At 39.2% G+C, this 24,400-nt stretch overlaps 1 protein-coding gene across 3 annotated transcripts in view; it reads right to left on the bottom strand.

The window, feature by feature from the left end:
* The window catches only part of LOC146560994 (cGMP-dependent protein kinase 1), a 100,033-nt gene that overhangs the window by 54,577 nt on the left and 21,056 nt on the right, over positions 1-24,400 (bottom strand). For all 3 annotated transcript variants that reach the window (XM_085296660.1, XM_085296661.1, XM_085296659.1), the window contains exon 3: positions 6,335-6,448. In XM_085296660.1, the coding sequence (XP_085152786.1) occupies positions 6,335-6,448 (114 nt within the window). The remainder of the gene's footprint in view (positions 1-6,334; positions 6,449-24,400) is intronic.

Genomic DNA, 24,400 nt, shown 5'->3' with positions numbered 1-24,400 from the left:
TTGTTCCTCGTGGGTGATGGGCTTTGCCAGGAGTGCCCTTTGTCCCCGATTCTGTTCATAATTTTTATGTACAGAATTTCTAGGCACAGCCAAGTGACAGAAGGCTTTCACTTCAGTGGTCTCAGAATCTCATCTCTCCTTTTCATGGATGATGTGGTTCTGTTGGCTTAATCAGGCGATGGCCTCCAGCTCTCACCGGAATGGCTCGCAGCAGAGTGTGAAGCAGTGGAAATGAGAATCAGCACCTCCAAATGTGAGGCCATGGTCCTCAGCTGAAAAAGGGTGGTGTGCCCACTCCGGGTCGAGGACAAGGTTTTGCCCCAAGTGGGGGAGTATCTTGGGGTATCTTGGGGTCTTGTTCATGAGTGACGGAAGAAGGAAGCGAGAGATCGACAGACGGATTGGTGCTGCCTCCTGGGCGCCTCCTGGGTGAGGTGTTCCGGGCATGTCCCACTGGGAGGAGGCCCCGGGGCAGACCCAGGACACGCTGAAGAAATTATATCTCTCGGCTGGCCTGGGAACGCCTTGGTGTTCCCCCAGGACAAGCTGGAGGAGGTGGCTGGGGAGAGGGAGGTCTGGGCTTCTCTGCTTAGGCTGCTGCCCCCGCGTCCCGGGCCCGGATAAGTGTAAGAAGATGGATTGATGGAATTTATTTAGTTGTATCTTTAAATTATTATTTCTCAAACATTAAGAAGAAGCAAAAAGGAAGGCAGAGCCAATGTAAAAATGGCAGTGCCATGTTTGAGATATTATTTATATTTAATATTTATATTAATTATATTTGCATGAGGTATTTTAGAAAGACATATACTATGGCGGCAAATACGCACCACTGTACGTATCGTTCCTTGCACACATGCATTGTTCTGCACCCTTTAAATGATTTATGCACCCTGATACTTCTCAAAATTAGTTATTATATAACTGTTATTTGAAAAGAATGATATTATCCAGTGTTATGCAAAAGCATTCATGTGCGTTATAACTGTAAGTGGAGAGCACAGCTGAGTCTTTGAGATGACGTCTGATACGGCCTTTTCCACCAGTGTCATTAAGATGGAGCATACAGATAATCAGTCACACTGATTATGTTAGTAGTGACCTCACTCTTTCAGATGACTGGTCTGAATCAATTTCAAGATTCCCAATAGTCTTTTAGAGCCTGAATATAGAGCACTTTTGGCTTTTTTTTCTACTGAAAATCAACAACACAACAAATAAACTTTAACTAAGCTATTCCTGAAATCATGCTAAACAGAATGTAAAAACTCCTGTGAAAATCTGAAGCTTTTTTTTGTTTCATATCATCGTAAACTGAATTTTTGGGGTTGCAAACAGCAAAACATTCGATGTCACCTTGAACTCTGCAATCAGTTGAGAAAGATTGAGACATATTAATCAATACTAAGCATAGCTTTTTGTTGCAGTCTTATTATCAAAATATTTTGACATCGTTTTCAGGCATCCAGTTTTGAATATTACAGATTAATTACGCATTTTCATTTATCTGAGAATCATAACAATTTTCCTCCTGAGTTTGCCTCCTCTTCTTTTCAGTGCTGTACTGTTGAGCTCTGCAATTTGCTCAATTGTTTTATGCCAAACCATGGTGAATGGTGTCCTGTTATGCTGTCTTCAAGAAACACTTACATTGTTATGCTATAAACATTTTTTTCCAATTCCTCTCTCCTGTCTGCAGACACAAGATGAGAATTTGTCTAGCCTCCTTGAAGTGGTTCCCTCATTTTACTGTCACTGCTGCCCTGCGTTTATCACCTGTCTATTCTCTCACTCCTAACCCTTTCTTCCTCTATTTCTTTGTCAGCCAGCCTTGGCCCAGCTGCTGTTATATATATATATATATATATATATAATTTTTTTTTTTAAATGTGATATAGAGTTGATTGCAAGAGGACTGTTTCATAAAAAAATTCTCAGGCAACATTTTTTCTCTCAGGCTGCATGTGAAATCCCACCTCATTTGTCCTGACTGGCAGAGCCAAACCCCAAATGTGGCCATAGCTCCACACATAAGTGTCTGTATCCTGAAAGTATACATAACATATTGATTTTAGCAGTTCATTGGGGCACTACAAAGCCTGGGAGTAAGTGCTACTTGAAATGCTCAGTTTACAGGATCCATTTTTTATTTTTTATTTTTTTGTAGGGGTGGGTGAGAGTGCCACTGAGTGATCAGAAATGAAATCACCTAAAGATGCAGGAGGACTGATGGAAATGTCCTCATTGGCCCTTCCGGGAATATGTAATCATGATCATACAGCAATAAAAACAAAATAAACAATGCTATTACTTGGATACGCTTACAATATTGTCCAGATTTAGCAATAGATCCATATAATTATCCATAACTGCACAAATGGCTGCCAATTAACGTCACTTCCCCTCATATTTTTATATATTTTTTTCTTTAAATAAAAGGCAATGAATAAAACCTGTCCCATTGATTTTACTGAGTATTACTGATTTGCTCCTATGAGTGTATGTAAATAGGCTTAAGAAAAAAGCCCAAAAGGTATTTTGAAGTTTTATTCTCAATTCCGAATTGAAATTCAAGTGAAATTTAAACACATGTCAGTTTTATTGGAAACTCATGCAAAACTAAATGCAGCTAAATTCCTGAATAAAACATGTGCAATAATTTATTATGTCAGCGATCTTAAGCAATCCTTGGGTTTATCTTGACAAGTCTGACTGTGATGAAAGAACTGTCATAATTGCACACATTTTCTGTAAACGAATCATTGCACCTAATGGCTCTTAATTGTTTCTGAAATTCTTAATAGGTGCCAGACTCTGGGAATCTCTTCATTATCACAGTTGGCAATGGTGTCATTATTTTGTGAGTTAGCAGTAACAGTAAAAGGAAAGAGGTGTAGACAGTTCATGGATGAGCTCCCATGAGTCAACATTAACAGGTTCCTCAGATAAATTCTGTTAAGAAGTATTTAATCATGCATATGACTTAGGAGACCAAGCAACGTAAACTGAAATTGCTTCAAGGATTTATCCTCCTACTGGGTTCCATGCAATGATGAAATTAAATCTGCTGATTGGAAGCGGGATCTCCATGCGCACTAGCAGGTGCACGATTTCCAGTCGAGTCTGTCGGCTCTAATAGCCAGTGTGGCAGCTGAATTCCTCACTACATTCATGCGTAGCGACATATATTAAAACAAAGACAGCAACTCTCAGAGACAGTACCAATGACCCTGTTAGACTGTAAACACACTTCTGTCTATGTAGACAATTACATCATTTGTTCCATGTGTGAGTTTTTATTGAGCAGCACTGACGTACATCTCTTAAGATCGTGGCAGGAAGTACAGTCCGGTGGGCAAGAGAATATATACAAAAGGAAAAAAAGCAGACACTCTGTCGCCAGCAGGAAGGGGAATATTTTAACCCGTAAGAGATGGCTCATCTTGCTATGGGCACTTGTTCCCATAGCAACAGGAGCTGGGAGTTTCATCAGGTTGGCTGGTTAGAAATAGGGGATCACGGGACATAAGAGGGGTCAGCACAGGGCGTGCAACCTAGTAGCCACCATCGTCAACCTTCTTTCCTTCACACTTGAACTCTCAAGTACAAGCCTGAGTAAACCCTTGTATTCATTCATTCATTCATAAATAAATGCACAGGGAAACATCAGCTAGCCTGCAATTACTACAATTACTGCATTTTCAAGGTAAATAAAATGATTTACCATATCTGAGCAATAATACACTATATTCCTTTTTGCTAGATAAAGCAACTATACACTGTCTTATATTTATTTATTTAAATTTAAACCGTCTTTATGTGGACGCTAACTTTAACTACCAGGCCCATAAACGGTAAATACAGTTAGGTTCGTTTGGAAACTTGTAATTTTGCTTCCACCATTATGGCTTTTAAATCAAACTTTCAGGATCTGATTGAAGTGTAGACCTTCAGCTTTAATTCAAGGGGTTTAATAAAATTGTCGTGTTAACCGCTTAAGAATTACAGACATTTTTATGCATAGTCCCGTATTTTCAGAGGCTCAAAGGTAATTGCAAAATTGACTGACAAGCAGTTTCATGGCTAAGTGAGGCCTGTTCCCTTATTATTCCATGACAAATTAAGCTCTTTATCAGCCTGTTTCCTTTGCCTTGAGAAACTCTTGGGTTGCTTTTAGAATGTGCCTTGGGTCATTAACCATATCTGCTGTGAAGCAAAGTCTGATCAATTTTGCAGCTATATCTGAAAAGAGAGTATAGTCCTGTACACTTCAAAATTACCCTGCTACTTCAGTCATATCATCAATAAATGCTAGTCATCAGCTTCCACTACCAGCCATACATAACATAACATGGTCTTCGCCAGTTTTGACAGAAAACGTGATATGCTTTAAATCAGGAGTTGTTTCTCTCTCTCCTTTTTTCTTCCCATCAGCCTGATACAAGTTAAAAATGGTTTCAGCTATCCAAAGTTTTTCCAGAACTATGTAGGCTCTTTAAGATGTTTTCTGGAAAAGTCTTCTTCTAAACCTTGTATATTTCCATTCATGTGCATGTTTTAGTTGTAGTCTTTGACACTAAAAGACCTCCATGCTCCAGAATATGCTTCACTTGGCTCAATGTTTTGAGCGAATTTCCTTAACCATAGAAAGAATTCTGTGATCCTCCACTTTAATTGTCTTCTGGGTATTCTAGACTTTAGTGTAACTGTGCTGCCAGGTGCATTTATTCTTTTTATGATTATATTGATTTGGCCACTCCTAACATTTTACTCTCTCACTGTGATAGGCTTATCTGAGCAGCTGGATAGAGTAGTGGTAAGACAAATGATAAAGCTTATTTGTTGTTTTGTTGGGGTTTTCAGTCTCCTTCACTTGGATTGACATCTTATTGGACCTCATATCATATAAATTAAGAATTCCAGGGGACAGATACAAAATACAAGTTCAACCCTTGGAATAAACTCCCGAATCTTTTATCTTCTTGATTTGTCTTGTAATAATCAGGGAACAGGTCTCACCAGGCCATTAAACTGCTTGCCAGTCGATTTAGTTTTGGGCCTCTGAAATTGGAGGACTGTGCATAGGAACAGCTCATGAGTAAGAAGTGAAGAAGTGACTCAGAAACTGAGAACACTGCATGCTCATGTAGTAGCACCTTGTCAAAGTTAAGAAAACATGCCTGACAGCATACACTACTTTATTGCCTGTTTTAGTCTAGGCTTTAAACTGTTTCTGAGAAACTCATTAGGAAACTGTTTACTGAGGTCATAGACTAAGTGAGCAGATGGGTTGTTTTCTCAAATGTACTTTTTCACTTCAGCTCTGCACATTGTTGGGAGAATCAAGTTTGGGCACTATCCAAAGTTACCCTTTTCACGTGTAGCACAAAAAAGGAGATTGGTTTTATTAAACATGGACTGAATGTGATTCACTGGACAGTTATCTGAGCTATTCTCCCCTCATCAAAGGGACTTTGTACTATGGAGCACACACATTAAAGACTTTTTAACGTTTGTGTCAACTGTGTCGGACATTTGCATTTGCATTTACATTCACCCACGCTGGGAAATACCTAGAAAAGTTCAGGGCTGTAGAATTTGTTTTGTACCAAGAAGATACACCCCCTGCTGGCCATGAGAAAGAATCAAGGTTTAAGGAATTCCTGGAATGGGTTCATTTTTCAGCCTCAGAGGCTACGTCCATCATTCAAATACAACTTATAACAAGATCTCAAATCAAATTTTAATAATCTATAATAATCTGTTTCCTACCCTACTTAAACACACAATTCATCCTGACACACTTTTATAACACACTAATTCTCAAATGTGATTAAACCATCTATCCTGTCTTCTCTCAGACACCAGTCTTTACTCTTTTAAACTGAAATTTCAATCACGAGTCTGATAGACCACCTACTCACCCCCTGTGCATCCCTCATAGCTGGAGCTTTGACACATGAAAGAGCAGGCTCGGTAAACCCTGACATTTCACTTCACCTGCTTCACAAGAAACTTCACTGGAGTATTGTGAAAAAAACCCACTGCTGATATTTCACTGTAAACAAGGCACAATGCTGTTGCTGTGTTCCAAACATTCATTCATATCGTGACAGTGTGATACCTGTCTATATTTCAACAGAGGAATGACAGCTGGAAGCAGAAAGACCCCTAATCCTCTAGAACAAGCAAACAGATTTCAGTGGATGTGTGTAGATGCGTGTATTTGTGTGAGAACACGGGATATTATCTGTCACCTGGGCAACAGGTGTACACTGAACACAGACACGTTCAAGCACTTTGGCTGTTTTTACGGGTGTCTGTGGAGACTCACTCTTGACAGTAGCAGTCCTGGTGCAGTTGTACAGAATAGCCAGCTCTCCAAACACCTTTCCTGGCCCCATGGTGCAGAGCTTCAGGCTCTCCTTCGTCACCTCCACCTTCCCATCTGAAACATGCACAAAAATGGAAATAAACCATTAGTAACAATGATATTCAAATTTGACACTTATTTTCTTGCCTGACTACCCAAATCTGTAAGTCCAATACTACATTAAATATGTGCTGCAAATAGCGATTCAGTGATGAAATGGAGTGGCTGATAGATGTCTAAGGGTTTTTATCACATTTTTTAGGGGCAACCAGGCTGAATGCTCACTCGGCTAGAAAAAAAATATGATTATTTTGCAGTGCATGCATCTCAAACTACTCCCGGACTCATGCCAGAGCCTGTGGATGAACAAAAACAAAAAACTCTACAAACCTGTCAGCTTATGTTACCACCACTAACAGAATCACAAATAATCCTGTATGTAAGGATTAGTATGATCATTGTCCAAATCTGACCTCTCATCTAGTAGGATTAATGGTTAATTAAACAATGGTTGCATGGTTGGCTACAAAGCTTTCTGTTTTTCTATTAAATTTTAGGTGTATACTGTATCTCATCCTGTAGTTTTGCTTAGTACTGTGTTCTGTGAACAAGTGTTCTGCCAGAGCAAAGGAAATTAATCAACAAACATGATGTTACTGCTAATCACACTATTGTCTCATTCTCCAGCATGTTAAAGATTGACCATGAACATGATTCTATCAAGTTCATTTCAAATGCAGAGGTTTGGTTAAACTGTTGCAATAAAAATTGATTTCAGTTTCCTGAATTCCTTTTGATCTGTTTACACTAAGGTTTGCTAAATGTAGCTCTGCTTCCTACTATTTGCATTGATTTGTTTTAGTAATAATGAGAAAAATGCTTGCTGGCTGCATGCAAAAAAAATTTGGATTTGGTAGTTTTCTGTGAACACATACTTTTCTACATGAGTGGCACAGGCTTCATGGAAAGACCCACAAAGTCACTTCACTATCACAGTTCACAGGACAAAAAGACCAAAACACAAGGACTCAAAAACAGGCAAGATAATGGCGGTTAATTGTAGTACAAAAGAGTTCAAAGAGTACAAAGATTGTAAGGCAAAATAACAGAGAAATTGCAGGTTCGCACAAGAATGACAGAGTCGCTCAGAAAAAAGCAAAGTCGGGCTATTTAATACACACATGAGGCAATAAAAGGAAGTGGAATCATCAGGGTAACAAGACACTGCTGAAAAAAATCAAGAACATGACAGGAGGAGAAAAACTAAATACTAGACACAAGAGAGTGGTAAAATAACACAGGAAGTAACATAAAAGGGAAACTTTCTATACCTAACACTTACACAAAGAGTAGGTGACAAGATACAAGGAGGCTAGATTAACTCTGAGTAAAAAGAAACATAAATAACAACAAAACTCAGGATACAAAAGTAACAAGGCAAAGCATAGAGGCATATTATGTATACAAAAGAAAAGACACCCCTAAAAACCAGGAATTCCAAACATTAACTAATAGAGTACAACCAAAATATAAAATGGTAATAATAAACCAAAATTCAGAGGCAAGAAAACACCCCACAAAACATTGGGTCCAAAACACAGGAACACTACATTTCCAATGTCCAAGACATTTTTCATGGTGTATAAACAGCATTATTTAAGTGTCAGCACTCTGATCTACACCATTACTCCATGACCCAACCCTTCACTCAGTAGCTCCTTAGTAGGTCCTGTTTAAGAGACCAGTTCGAGTGACACCAGTGAGCTTCAGATTTTTCTAGCCACTTAATTTAAAAAAGTATTGTTGGGGAAGGTAAAAGTGCAAAACCGTATGTCCACATTTGAAGAAAGTCTGAAAATATGAAAAAACTATATATATTAATTCACAAAGAACACTCATAAACTTGTAGCTAACTGGAACATTCAACTGCACATGATAAAAAGCGAAGCAGGGGAGTATATATGCACAGAGCAATGACTGAATTGTCATGCATTTTAAAATAAAACAGGAAGTAACTTACACAAAATGCCAAATGCTGTATATTACAAAACAAATGCATGTTTTAAACTAACATTATCATGAAAATTAATAGCACCCTATTGCTTTAACTGTATCAAATAAAGATTTCTAGACAACAGGAGACATAACTACCAGCTTCAGATAAGTGAACACATTTTTCTTTCGCACTGTAAGAGCCTCTGTGCCTCTGTGACTGGAGGGGTTTGCTCCTGCTTCTGTGTTTAGACAAGCCTCATCAAGGATGTATGTTTTCCTGAAAAAACTCAGCATTCCAGCAGGACCATAACTCTGATTCACAGAGCAAAAGCCCAGAGAAAACATCTAAAGTCTGCTCTAGGCAACTGATGAAATACAGCATGACGATGAGAGCAAGCACAAAGATAACCATTTGACACGTTATCTTGTTAGCGGGCCATGACCGCATTTGACAAAAGGCCTCAAAAAACACCTCTCATTATTCCAGGGCTCATTCTTTTTTTCATTTTGTACTTATTCCTGTCTTATTGGTACTATAGCACACATTTTCACTATGGCTAACAATACATTAACCATTAACACCCAGCATGAAACTACACGGAGAGAAAATCTTTAGCTCTTAAAATGTGTCACCATCTTAATGCCTGCTCCCCTGCTATTTCCAGTGTCCCTGTTTAACAGCCTTATTTTTTCAGTCAGAGCTTGCAGTAGCACCCTCCTTGTTTTCCATTCAAAAGAAGAAACAGCTCGAAATGGGGGGAAAAAAATGACATCTTGCTTTTAAAGCCACATTTATATTTTTTAACAGTGCAATGCTTCATTATAAGCAGCTTAAGAATTCATAAGAGGATTCTTAGACTGACTGAAAAACAAATGTGCAGAGTTTCTTTTTCAGAGTGAATTCATGATCTACTTCCTGTACTTCTCATTTTCCTAAATGTATAAACTGTGAATTTCACAGAGAGTAGCAGGCACAATTTTGATATTAAGCCGACTGCCTGATCAAAAAATTGCTTGGATTTGCTTAAAAATGTTTTGTACAAATGGTGTCAAAGTAATGTTGCTCACTGCCAGACTTTTGAAATCTGATTCTCAGCACACATCTACTCATTTCCTTAGCTACCTATCTAAATTCAGGGTCACGGAGCGGCTGGCGCCTATTCCAGCTGACATGGGCAAGAGGTGAGATACAGAAACACACAATCAACCTAGCATGCATGTGTTTGGACTGGAGCACCAAGAGAGAGAATAAAAAACCTGTTTTGACCCCAGAATCTCCTTTTTGTGAGAGTGTGAAGTGACAGTGATAGTGATAACTGTGCTCCCCAGTTAGCACACATGAAAGAAACGACTGCTTCTAAAGTACTGTGCAAAACTCTAGAGCCACTGCTCGTTTCTTTATATTTTAGTAGGAAAACAGGAAATAGCTGTAGCGATTTACTCAAACACTGGCAAAATCTGAGTTTGTGCGATTCTAACAAGCTCGAAAGAAAAGTATTTGGTATCACAACCTTTATTCTTCAACCAGTCTGAATTCCATTAGGTAAGTGTTTTTCACAGGCAAGTGAAATTTCTTACAAAGTCTTCAAGAATAGTACTCAAGGCTTCTTAAAGGACATTCAGAGCTCTTCTTTCGATGTTGGCTGCCATTTATTCTGTTCCCAATAAAGATGATCCCACACTTCTTCAATAATACTGAGGCCTGGGCTTTGGGAAAGCCAATCCATGACTGACCTCAGGAATTCGCATGATAAGGTGGGGCCAGGTTTCACAAAGAGCTCACCTGAAACCCTGGCTGATTGGGACCCACACCCAGTTTCACACCATCAGGGGGTCCTTTTGTCCCTCTGTGGGGGGACACTCCCACTAGGTTTAAATCTGGGACTCCCCACCATTTGACCTTAGAACTGAAGAAGCTTCTTGGATGAGAGGTGAAACATCTTCAAGCAACTTAAAGAAGTCCAGACGCTTTTCTTTGCAAGCTCCTTTGACCCCAATCCATGACTGATAGTGTTGTGTGTTTTTTCTATCCAGGTATGCACTTACTGCAGGGGCAGTGTGTTTGGGATCACTGTCATACTTGTAAATGAAGCCATTTCCAGATAGTATTGCATGGCAGATCCAAATTCTGATGGTACTTTTCTACACAACTCGATAATTTTTGACAAAATGCAGCCCAGAGCTGACATACAGCATTGCATTTTACAGATGCTTTACACACTCACTGTTGTACCTTTCTTCTGAAAATGTTCAAATTTGGATTTGTCACTCCATCAGACCTGCTGCCACTGATTTCAGTCCAGTTCTTATGTAACTGGGCAAACCTCATCCTGCTCTCTCTGTTTCCTTAAGAACATCTTACTGACAGCCAGACTCAATTTTTTCCCCCTATTTCTTAAGGACATGAAATACAGCTACTTTTAATTTGTTGTAGAGTTTTAGGTCTGTAGTGTTTAGGTCTCCCATTGCTTCTTTTGTCCTCCACTTGTCCAATTTCCTTACATTTGTTGAGGACATACTGCACACCATGCCAAGTTTTTGTCTAATATCTCAAGAAATGGTACAAAAATAGTTTATGTCAGTCATACTGTGCTATATTTGGCATTTTTTTAAATTAACCTAAAGAACTGGAAAGAAAATGCATAAAGATACATTTTTTTCTGTTATGCGTCATCACAGCAATAGTTTACCCTCAATTTAAGTGCCTTTCTAATGCCTGAATGAGTCATAGGTCGGTGTTAAGTGGCTTGAAAAACGTAAAACATTCCTCTGAAAATGGTCACTTATAGGGACTGGGCTAAAAATGAGTGCAAAAGCAGCCAATGGCCGAAGAAAAACTTTGAAAGACCTTCAAAAAAAACCCTGGAGAATTGAGGATTCATCCCACGAACTTAGAAACTCGCAGTAAACATTTATTAACTTAATTTGGCTGAAATAAGTGTTTGTAGTGTCAATCTAGCCCTACAAAGTCTATAAAGACCACAAATAATGTGCTTGTTTCTGTGTAAGAGTTACGTCTGGAATAAAGCCACTGAGGATCAACCGAGCTTAACAAAACTGTGCCAGACTAATCAGTGAACTGTGCTGAGGTAACGATGACTTGTCACCTCTCAAAACTCCTAAGCCCTTATTATACCTGGGTGTCAGAGATAAGAAAATGGAAGAGGAATACTTTAGAAGAAAACTGCTAATAGTTTCACAGCAGCTGCCATGTCTTTCGAATTTGAGAAACGTAAGGGAAGACCAAAGGCAACACTGTGTTTGTTACCTCTATCTTATCATAGAAACAGCTTATCTTGGTCTCTGAGCGAAGGAGGGATCTGTCTGTTATTAACCGCACACACCTTTTAAAGTATCTATTGAGCCTTGCCACACGACAATACGTGAAGAAAAATCCCCTGGTTTTTGATCCATCAGCAGTAGAGGAGGCTAATGGAGTTCAGTGGGAAGACACTCTGTGCTGGAGTGCAAACAAAGAAAGTGTCTGCAGACGTGTATAGGGAGAAAATGATGTAATAGGTGCACCTGTACAGATAACTAGTGCTCTGAATAAAAGGATGTAAGACACAGAACTTTATTAAGTGCAAATATGGGCAATCTGTGTGCACGTCTTTTATTGAGTAGTGCATGTAAGGACAAAGACAAGCATACGTCAGGTAGCAAAACCTCCACTAAGGATAAATCTAATAATTTCCTGTGAAGAACCATGTAATTAATTCCTGAGAAGGATGAGCAGTGAAACACAGCGTTTATTTTGGACAGCTCAATAAGTGAGGCTGTGAGGGACTTGCTACAAAATTAAGTAATTCAATTATTCATTTATTGGAAATACACAAATGATTTATTCTAAGAAACCTTTCGTTCCAAGGGGCCCCTTGCATCCCAGTGTGCACAGACAAGCACACTGTCCAGCTAACTCCCTGCATTTGTGCGTAGTAAAAACTTGTCTTATCACACTGCTCTTTCACAGCAGCTCCAAATACACTTGAAATTCACCTTTCTCATGCAAGTGCTACTCAAACCTCAATCAAATAACACCACATGCAAATACACTCTCCCACCAGACTGGCAATATCATATCAATGTGGTACTCCACAATGTCAACATACTTGTTGACATTCATTGATCCAGTGTGCTGTGTGGAAAGGCAATCAAATATGGCATGAGTGGACAATGAGTTAACTATCATTAGGTTTCCCCCGAGTGTTGTCTGTGCTTTCTTATCTGCATCTCCATTTATTTATGTTTATGTTGTGTCTCTCTCTCTCTGTTACAGTAACTTCCTGTTTGAGCTTGTTAACCAGTTTCCGTGTGTGTGTGTTTTTATTTATATCCTCTTTTTCCTTGTTAGACGTCAGCAAGTCTGCTTTTCAGCCTCCTTCCATGCATGTCTCTTCGTGTCCCTTTGCACATCGCAGAAGGTTTTTTTTATCATTAATTTTGCTGTTTTTACATCTGTTGGACATTTGCTTGACTTTTCTTACTTGAACTATGCGACTGAAACCATTGACTTCGAGTCAGCTGTTTACATGGGAGCTGATTTAATACGGTCTGGCATTTACACGTGCTAACGAAATTAATCGGAGCAGCACAGCGCGTAAAAGTGGCAAATATGTGCTTCGCCCGTCTTCTTCAACAGATCTCTGTTTCTGTTTGGCACAAGTTTAATCAGCTTCCTGCAAATTGATATCTTGTTGTCTTTTTGTCTCGCTCTTAATTATGTTTATTACAAAGAAACTCTCTGCAGCAGAGGACCTGTTTGGCTTGGAAGCTGCCAATTTTGGAACGACCAGTGCAATTAGGGAAGGCTGAATCCAGAGTGCAATTTTTCTTTTGATCGGTTTACGAAAACTCTGCTTTCCAAACCCTAAACTAGTTCAGCTTGGACATGTTTATTCAGTCTGGGGTGTTTATGTGCATATTTTTCTTTTTTCTTCTGGCAAATCTGGACATTTTTTATTTCAGCCCTTTTTTTCTTACCTTCTTGTCTCAGATCAGCATTTGGATCATCATTTTAAACTTACTTTGAGCACAACAATCGATTTATCGCAGCATGTCTTCTTCCCTTAAGGCTCTGTAGCTGTGGTAATGGTTGTTCATTTGAATGCACACAGCAGTGCGCTCCACATAGCAGGGCATGAGGACAGACCTAGGAGCACACTTCCCTCTGGCTCAAGATCAGATGGGATTCTGGCTGCTTTTCAAATTAAAAAGGTGCCCCATCTTTTAGACTGACTTTATCTCACTCTGGTGACGAAGACCTCACAGATAAAAAAAGAAAAAAAAAACACAGCATGAATGTGCTCCTACGAACCCTCTAACAGGAGTGATTTAAATTGTCCCCTGTGGTCTGCAAAAATATCTGACCAAATTATAGACCATTTATATTAAGAAATGTGTCTTTTGGCGAAAGATAAATGCATTTCTGTAATAAGCTGACTTGCCTGTGCACCTGTAGAAAACACATCGCACACACTTCTCTATTACAGCATTTACTCGAGGACACTGAAGAAAATGAACATGTGATTGTTTTCACATGGAGTTTTTCACACCGAGGACAAAAATAACGTTGAGTTTCAGGGGTCAGGCGCAGGATACCGCTTGACTTTTTTTTTTTTTCAAGCCACGCAGAGCGGACATTAAGAAACAGGATGTGAGGGAGTTCAAATCCCAGTGAAAACAGCATACAACCACCATCCTGTCATGATGGGCCTTGTTCTTCCGGCTTTGCTTATGGGTCAAATTACACAGTGCTTGCCTGTCCATTAGAGCAATGGAGGAGCACTAAGACTAGTTTCAGGTGGTACAACACTCAAGTTGTCACTTCGGTCTTCAGCTGGGCAATAATGAAAAACAGCCACCATGTGCCTGACGGTTTTAATGGTCTGGTAAAGAAACAGCCGCGGGAGAAACAGGACTAAAGCGAAAAGCTCTCTTTTTTGGTCAAGCTTGGGATGTATTCAACAGAGAATGAAAGAGGTTTAGAAAATTCCAGGTTTTTAAAAGACATCACCATCTGCTTTCTATTTGGAAAAAGTTCATAATTTGCAGTTCACTGAAACGGCCTGAAATGGTAGCCTTTAGTAGTGCGTCAGCTCTGAGTTATTTATTTTCACCTTGGTTTTTTTATTTATTTATTTTACTTTAAGCCCGTATCCTGAAATCTTAAAAAAAAAAAAAACACCAAATGCCTTCTTGTGAAAAATAAGACAAAAAAATCAATCGGAAAATAGAGAAATGCAAGAAATGGACTTCATTACTAAAGCTCTGTTCCAAGAGAAAAAGCTACAAGTTAAAGTTATTGTGTTTGCTTTAAAAGCTAATTAATAGCAGGCCTAATTAAAAGTAAATTCCTCCTGATTATCGAGCTGAATAATGCAGTCAGGTTCAGTAATTTTTGACTAGCTGTTCTGCAGCAGTCGTGTCAAGTCATGCATTATTTTTCTCCCCCAGTTAAAAAATAAAATAGAATGAAATATGGATGTAAGCCAAGAGCGAAAACAAACAAAGCCAGGCGAAGAGAAAAAGAAGAGCAAGAGCTGTGTTAATAATTTGAGAGGAAGGCTCAGAAAGAAAGAAAAAAACTAGTTTCACGCTCAAAAGAAATAACAAGCGTAAGCTTTGTTTCGGAAAATCGCTGCGTGTATAACTGTCGCTGAAAGAATACAAGCAACGGGATGATACAGAGCGAGTGCCAAAAACAACAATGCAGGAGGTAGAAAGAAAGATGCTGTTTTTGTAAATGTTAAGATGTTTTTCAAAAAATGAGTGGTTAACTGTGCCTTCCACCTGGTGATGTTGTAGTGCTGTATTCTGATTAATGAGCAAGCTGCAACCACAGGTTCCACAATGCTGGAAAATGTTTGGATGCTACTTTGTCAGGTACATCCACCTGTCAGCCTTGTTGCATACCAGAACAGCCTCATGCCAAACACATTTCCCGATGGCAGCAGCCTCACCCGGCAGGACAATGTGACTAGAGAAACACGATAAAAGGCTCCAGCTGTTCATCCATCAAATTCATGAGATCCCAATCCAGCCGATAATCTGCAGAATGGACCAGCTCAAGCCTGATTCAGCCCACAACCCATCGAACCCAAAAGAACCGGTGCCATCACCTCGTTGCCAGACACCACAGGACATACTCAGATATCCTGTGTCAGTGCCAGCTGTTTTGGCAGCAGGAGGTAGGCAGGTGGGTTTAACACTGTGGCTTATCTGTAGATACAGAGTGTACAAGAGGTCTGCGCACACCCCTGTACAATATATCCTAAAAATGAAATTCCAGTACTGTTTATCAGTTAAAACAGCTTAGACATATTAAACACATGATTCACAGTAGAAAATCAGCACTCCAAAGGTTTGTTTTTTTTTATTATTCACTACTGTGCATGATCAGCTTTTTCTTTTCTGATGACAGACTCATACCTCCTCGGCACAGAGGACACCACAGACTTCTGGAAGGATGTTCTGCCATTTTTTTCAGCTGCTTTCCTTTGGATGGGGTTTGTTACTCTACTATTTCTTTTTAAAATACCAAAGAGTGCTCTATTAGATTCAGCCAGCCGGCACACTTGCCAGGTCCTATTTTTCACTTTTTTTCCACCTTGTTTGATTTTGGCAGTCTTGTGTTTTTGGATCGCTATCAGGCTCCAATATTACTCTCCTGCCAGGCTTCTGGAGACTGCGACTCAGTTTGTTTGCCAGTATTTTGGAACATCCGCAAGCATTCATGCTGCCCTCTATCAATTTCATCTCCCCAGCACCTTTCCCTCTCATGCAGCCCCGTATCATCACACACAAACCTCCGTGGTTCACTTTAAAGACGATGCATTTACTGTGGTAGTCTCAGCCAGGTTTATGCCAAACATGTTTGACCTATGTGAAAGCAATGATCCACTTAACATTCTGCTTCCTTTCATGTTCTTTTGCAGCTTTGTGCCGAAGAGCAAGGTTTTTGTTGTTTTTTTTTTTGGATGCCATCAATAGAAGCTGACGTTCTGTATGTCCTTCACACTGTTTGAGTTATCCAAGAAACTCCATTTCCATTGATAACTAGTCTACAGCCCTTGCTTGTCAGTTTATTAAAGCTATTTTGTGAAAGTAGCACACTGTGTTGACTTATTCTAAGAGGACACCACTGTGACTTTGATTTACTGGAATATGGCTCGTTCTATATCTCCCAACCCAAGCCTGTTTTCACTTATTTTTAGCTAGTAACCACAATCTTAGTGGACTCCTCATTGTTTTTGTTATTTTTCCCAGTAATTTACTTCCATCTGTGCCTGTGATACAGATATGCATGTAAGCAAAGTCCACATGAAAAGTCCAAATTTCATAATTATATTCATGCACTTAGCCTAACTGCAAATAACAGTATTCAAATTTGTTTCATTTCATACCGTATGTGTCGCGGGTGTTTTTACTTTTCTTACATTGAGTTTCTACTATAGGGCTTCAAGCCCTATAGAAACCTTTTTCTGGTTGGAATCAGGACCTATTCAATTTGAGTAGTGGAGAGAAGTAGGGGATTGACACTTTAAACTGGTCAGGTAGCCCGGTTCTATCTTTTACCCTGGTAAAAAATACATAAATAAATAAAAATTTAATCTCTCCATTATTGCCAACTAGGCCTTCTTGCTCATATGGTGACATGTGGATTGTTATTTCTCTAGCCACTTGTCAAATGATGACACATCAACCCTGTTTCTGGATCCAAAAATCTGATGATTGAGACTGTTTTAATGTTTTTTTTAATCCTCTGTGTGTTGTTTTATTTAACAGAATAAATAATAATAGAATTTATCTGCACTGTTCATTTGTGACACATCCTTAAGTAAAGTTTTTAAAGGCCTGTTGTTGACTATAGCACATGTACTCACAGTGTCCTGGATACAAAATATTTATTTGATGTCTTCAGAAAAGAACACTTCACTTCGACATTAAGCTTGGGATCAAAGCCTACATGCTAATGTATTTATATTAGCCTAACCACAGGAAAGACGTTTACTTACTACAACAGCCCTCCAAACATTGCTGTTTATTAGCCTTTCATCTTTCTTTATGTCAGTCGTAGTAGAGCTGTACATTTTAGTTTTGCTTTTGCTTTTTTTTACAAATTCTTCCGTCAGAACATTTTTTATCATTCTAAGTCAAAACTAGCTTAGCTAAATTAGCTAAACTAGCTAATTTCCTGCTGATTTGTAACTTTGCTAAATGTAAATTTTTTTTCACGCATGCCTGGACATTAAACTTTATTGTAACACGTGAGATAACAGCCACACTGGTCATTGTACTGGAGGTGAAACAATTTCTAGGTAGTGCCTCAGAGTTTGTTTGATTTTAAAAAGTGATAGGAGTTTTGGACTCGGAAATAGCTAACAATGTCAAACTGTATGGTTTCTCTTTTTGTTGTTGAGATCTGGTGCTACATAAATAAATCTAAATTGGAAAATAACTCAACTGAAATTGGTTTGAATCCAGTATGAGAATAAACAAACATTTAAAAAAACATAAAAAGAAATAATAATATTAGAATGGTCTGAAGAGTTGATAGTCCAGCTTTGAAAAGTACAACATAATTTTGGTAAACAGAGAATTCATTAAACATGCTAACAAGCATCAAAATTCTCTCTGCCTATTCCACTCACAAAAGATAACAACTGTCATTACATCACAACTGATCTAATGAAAACATACGAAAGGAAAGGGGAAAAAAAAGGCTTGTCAATCAGACCAGTCCCATCCCCACATATGCCCCTCTTTAGGGCCTAATATTTACCTAATTATGAAAATTTACTCAATACTAATGCCATCACATAGACAGGGAGTGGATTTATCTAATGATATCACAACCACCTGTGGAAACGTATTAAAATAAGTATGTAATGAGAGAAGATTGCAAAGCACTTAGCGATCCTCAGTGGTATTTATAGGGGTCCAGACTCTATGCCTTGTTTTTTGCAGCTTGGCTGAAGCTTTATGCTTGACCTTACTAACATGTGGCCAAATAGATCCTGCTGGGATCCACTCCAATCGCATCCTGAAGCTAAATAAAAGAGGTTGTAGCTGAAGAAACTGTGAATGGCTGGCAGTATAAGGGTATCAGGACAGCTAAAATATCTTATACGCTGAAGAAATGTTCAGTACTTTGGAAGTATTTCAAACCTGCTACACCATCAGCTTTTGGTTGTATGTTGGCAAAGGGTTTTTTTTTTCTTAACCACAAACTGCGGGCAATTTAGAGATAAAGTTTTCCCTTTCTTTTTCTTGCTTGCTCACTTGTCTACTTTCATTCCTCATGCTGGTCAGAGAGGCATTATATAAGATAGTTGTTCAGGGTCAAGGTGGGGATCAAACCTATCCCAGCTGTCATAGTGCGAGAGGTGGGGTATACCCTAAAGAGGTCACCAGTATTTCACAGAGCTAACATAGAGAGGCGGTCACACTGGCGACAAATTTAGAATCACCAAGAATCTAAAATCCATGTGTTTGAACTGTGAAAGAGTGAAAGATACTCTGAGTATCTGCGGGGAACCCACACATGAGAACCAACCTGCCATCACACCACACCACTGTGCCACCATTTCAAACATTTTGACTCTTGGATGTATATTTCTTTCCGATTTTATTCTACAGATTTCAAAAAGCAATATTAAAGTCAAGCATGACGCCTTACATGAGGAATACAGCTTATTAAATATTGCTAGAATTTCTTTCTACCATGCTGTAAGCTAGAAATGTGCAGTAAATCTTTAATACAGTTCAACTCTGACAACACCTTTAAACAGCCTGTCAACTGCCCTCTCTCTGTCATTGCCTCCAGCTGTCACGTCTAAAAAGCTTGCCCTGAATCCTACAGCCTTCTTTGGAAACTACATCATCGACACAAACGACGCGTGTTGATTATTATCAGCCTTCTTTCAGCAAACTCGTGCTGCGGTTTCCTTCTGCAGCTTTGGAAGCCTTAGCTTTGAAAGCGGAGGGTGGAGATTGCAGATAGCAATCCACTAATGCTGTTGTTGTAGGAGGTGATGCCAAAATCAGCCCTGATTTGAGACGCTTTGAAAATCACAAATCTAGTTGCATAAGGTGTTTTACTTCAAGACTTCCTTGTTCTCCGTTCTCTTGAAATTAGCTAAATAGGTAAAAAGAAATTTCAAGTAAAGTTAAATCAAAGCTCTGCTGACTAACTCGCAGCTGTTGAGGCTGAAGTACACTCAGTTCACCTTCATTTTTATTCATCACCTTCATGATGCATTAGTTAACAGCTTTGCACTGCTATTTGGATCATATTTGGGTACAACCTACTAGAGATGGCACGATACCACTTTTTTATGTCCGATACCGATACCGATATCATAAATTTGGATATCTGCCGATACCGATATGAATCCGATATAGTGTTTTTTAATCAACAAAACTGTTTTTTTTAAATATCTTGCTGCATTTTGTATAAGTTCATACTCAAGTTTAAAACAACAACTACACTAAAGCTATTCTGTTATACCTGTATGCAAAAAAAAATATTTCATAGTTCAGCAATACTGATCAATCTAATAAACTTAAACCTACACCATCCTCCCTATTCTGGTATTTTAAAGAGTACTTAGCATAAATATTAAGCAGCCTAACTAATAGGGTTCCAACTCCCAGCAACAACAAAAATAAATAAATAAAAAATAGGGAACCACCCCTCACGCTCCACCTCATGATGCTTAATCGACGTAACCAACCTTAATTTGATGCAGTGTGAAAAAAAAATGCACAGAAATCAATTATTTTTCAAGAAATATTAAATAGATTCAACATCTTTCTTCAACAAAATTGCAGACTGCACAGATGGTACCTTCCCAAAGGAAAAAGTACTATAGCTTACTAGGGTATATATATTAGACTTAATAGTTACTATATACAGTAATGGACTTCTATTTATTTTGCATCAAATTAAAACTTTGGGTGTCAGATAATTATTTATTAAAAGCTAGACATTTTAAATGAGAATAAGAAAGAAAAGTATGTCTTTGTGCCCCCTTTTCCCTGTTAATGCCCTATCGGCCCCCCTGGCTAAACTTTGCTAGATCCGCCCCTGCACAGTTACCAGCGTCAGCTACGTAGAAAAAGATCCTCGAGTAGAAAGTAATAATAAATAAATTCTAACAACAGCTGATCAAGCTTAAACGTGCTGCTGTTGTTCAGCCGCTGGTTTCCTCTTTCTGGTGCAAAGTGGGCCAAAAACAAACCAGAGAGACGGACTCGCGACAGAAAAGCCGATCAGCTGATCGTTAAGCAGTTTCATGATTGAAGTAGCAGCAAGAAGAGGCAGTCGCTCCATATATCGTTTGTTAAGCTTAATGCAGGAATGCTTTACAAACATTCAGAGATGGACTTACACACTTGCTTTACTTCTCTCGGGATAACTTTGTCGGAGATGAAATGCCGGGTTGCTAGCGAAGCTCCACATGCTATCCAGAGCACCGACAGGTCCCGCATGCCACAGCCGCTCTATCACGTGATGCATACTGCCCCGACGTGCTAACGTTCTGAGGCGAGTTACGGCGTGTTGCAAGTTTTGTGAGGTGCTTTCGTGATATTTAATGGATCGGATTACATTTTTTATTTTTCTCCGATATCCGATCCAGTAATTTAGGTCAGTATCGGACCGATACCGATACGTAATATCGGATCGGTCCATCTCTACAACCTACACGATTTTTGCAACAAGAAGAACAAAAGGAAATGACAAATGGAGAGGGGGGAGCAGAGAGAGTTGGTTGAGAATGTAAGAAGGCAAACACAAAGAAAGCAGGAGAAAACAGAGGCACAGCAGGGGAGAAAGACTGGCACTAGGTGGGGGGTTGTTTCTCTAAAAATATGAAAACATAAGGTATGTTTTTGAACATACAGAAATCTTTGAACATGAGCAGGAACCTAAAAGTTTTTAAAACATTTCAGACCTTCTACCCCAAGTGAAAGATCCCCCAGTCACCAGTGCTGAATCCTGCTTATTCTGTGTTACCTACATTTAAGGACCAGTTGGATGCTTTTGAGTATATTATAGTTACTGAATCACATGAGGATATTGCACCTCAAGCATTCGGAAGAAGTACATTGTAAATGTCAGGACATAACAATATAATTTGGAGTGCATTTAGTATTTTTTGCTGAAAATTACACTGCAATTTTATATTCGACTAAGAGGCCTAAAGCCACTAAAAAGTGTGTTGCCAGCATGACATGGAGGACAGTTGGTTTCACCCTTTTTACATCATTTTACCTTGGAGACGGAGATTCTGCAAGAACATACTGTAATGCCACATGTCTACTTTCTTAATCTTGCAGTCTCACACTGAAAGTTACTTTTATTCAGCGGTAATAATGGGAAATGTGAGCTCAGATATGACAGTTAAATCCACTTGTCTGGAGCCCCCTTCTGTGTTTTCATTAAAACATAATAGCCCTGGTTCCATCCCTGCTACTCTTCTACTCATCAAACTGAGATTATTGCAACTATGTTGACAAGCTGATTGAAAGCAGGGGTTAGTGACAATGATCATTCTATATTCACACACCAAATCACCGCCTTGTAATTAGCAGTTAGCATCCTTGCCGTGTGAATATACTGTAGCATTTCTTTTATGCAGACTGGACTTAATTAGACAGCTCTGACAGCGGAATACAGATTAATATGGCATGCAAACTGCTACAATACTGGGCCCTTTTCATTTCCACGGTATGCTCTCATTTCAGTAGCTTGCCGTTTCACCAGACAGGAGACACAAGCTATTTAATGTGGATTCATTGTAAGTCTCATTTGGGTGTTAGACACACAAATGCTTAACCAAATTACACATACTGTATCGCCACATGTACACGTGCATAAAAACCTGAGACCTGACATGGGTGATGGTACAAAGATAAATATGCTTTATTTTACAAAGACCCCATGTCTTTTGCCACAGATAAATTGTCAGGGGCTGCATTTTGTGTTAGTTTGTATTGTTGATTTCTCATGTTAATATTATGTTAAATTCATGTGGTATTCTTAAGGTGAGGGCATAGTTGAGTTATTTTGTATTGTGTATTACTTATGTGATAATGTTAAGTTCTGCTATTTGGGTGACCATGGCTTAGGGGGTTGGGAAGCGCATCTGTAACCAGAAGGTTGCCGGTTCAATCCCCGGGCTTGACATCCTGGTTGTTGTGTCCTTGGGCAAGACACTTTACCCTACTGCCTACTGGTAGGCTCATCTGTGCTTCTGTCAGTCTGCCCCAGGGCAGCTGTGGCTACAACCGTAGCTCCACCAGTGTGTGAATGCGAGAGTGAATGAATAGTTGAGTTTGGTTTATGTTTCTTCTATGCCTCCTTGTTTTTGTAGGTTCCCCTTGTGTCTCTCTCCTCTATGTTCCTCTCCCTCTCTCCCTCCCTCCCTCTGTCTGTCTCTTGTGTCAAACTTGTGTTGTCATGTCTACCTTCCATTATGTTTCCTGTTTTATTTTGAAAGGTCTTGCGTTCCTTGTTCAGTGTGTTTAGTTGTACTTCCCCTGTGGCGTTAAGGTTTATTTGTATCAGCTCTTTTTCCCCAGGTGTTTTCACTTCCCTCATTACCGTTCTGTATATTTAAGTCCTCTGTCTCCCTCAGTTCAGTGTCAGGTCATCTGTTCACCTCATGTTCCATGGATGTCATGTTTTTCTCGTCTCAGTTTTCTCATGTTCTGGTCATGTTTAGGTTTATCAACAGAGTTTTTCCATATCCTGCGTTAGTTTTTCCCCAGTTTAGGTTAATGTTTAGTTTTTCACCTTTGTTCGTCTGTGCTTTTGTTTTTGGGCTAGTTATCAGCCAAAATAAACAGCTTGCTTTTTGTTAAACTTTAGTCCTTGTGTATGTGCTTTTGGGTCCATGCTCCTCAAACATTCCAGCCGTGACATAAACTTTGCTGTTTTGCAAAACACCTGAAGTTTCAAAAAAGTTGGAACATGGGGCTTGTCTCTTCCTTGAACAAATTTCTGCCAGCATTTAGAATCTGAGGACACCAATCACTGTAGCCTTGAAAAAAAATGTTTTCCCATTGCTGCTTTATGTGATCCTATTTTTCTGGTGCCATGGTGCACCAAAGGTTTTTTCAGTGGATAACAGATGGAGGCCTTTATGTGTTGTAAAATTTATGACCAAATCCAAAAACCACCATTACTGAGAGAGAAAGAAAATAACTGACTCAATAGCATCAATTTCATGGCTCACTGCTATTCAGAATTTAATGTTAATTAACAAGTTGTCGAATCAAAACTCAGCCTGAGTAACATAAGTAGTTTTCTCCACTCTGCCTGGCTGTGACGTATTCCCTATGTCTGTTGTTTAACTCTTTTGTTAGAAAACTGCATAAGTAATACACACCTTTTCTTTTAGCTGTTCCCTTTAGGGTTTGCCACAGCAGATCGTCTCCATCTCACCCTATCCTTAGCATCGTCCTCTGTCACACCAACCTCCACATGTTCTTCTTCACTACATCCATGAATCGTCTTTAGGGTCTTCCTCTTTTTCTCCCGCCTGGCAGCACACTTCTGAAATCAACCTAAATGTCCGGTTCTTAAACTGTGACTGGTTAAAAACATGAAACCACTTTTATTTTTGCCTGACCTGGAACCTGTAGGGAATGCAAATCTTGGTCTTTATCAGTCTATGCAAACCTAGTCTTTCTTGGTTTTGCATGACTGATGAAGACCTCTGTTATCTGTCTGGACTGCTGTGTGGCCAGTTTACAGAGAGTATTTTATTACAGTAAAAAATGCAGTTAAAATTTGTACAAACAGGAGATGGAGCACATGCGACTCCATTGTTCAGCATTAATGGTGACTTTGCAGATGTGCGGATAACTCGTTCTTGTGTTCCCATGTGCTCCTCTTGTTAGCCAAGTTGGAGGCGCTCTCTGTAATTTTTCAGACAGTTTAAATATGCAGAACAAAGCCCAGTTTATTACTGCTAGAGCTCAAAGCAGATCAGGGCCAGTGAAGGTGGCTTGAATTCTGGATGT

This window comes from Mchenga conophoros, linkage group LG13, assembly GCF_057382185.1.
Source record: "Mchenga conophoros isolate Kocher_MC1m ecotype Shallow Benthic linkage group LG13, M_conophoros_male_GT1.1, whole genome shotgun sequence".
NCBI lineage: Eukaryota > Metazoa > Chordata > Actinopteri > Cichliformes > Cichlidae > Mchenga > Mchenga conophoros.
The sequence above is the reverse complement of the archived record's forward strand: the minus strand, read 5'-3'. Positions and strand labels throughout refer to the sequence as shown.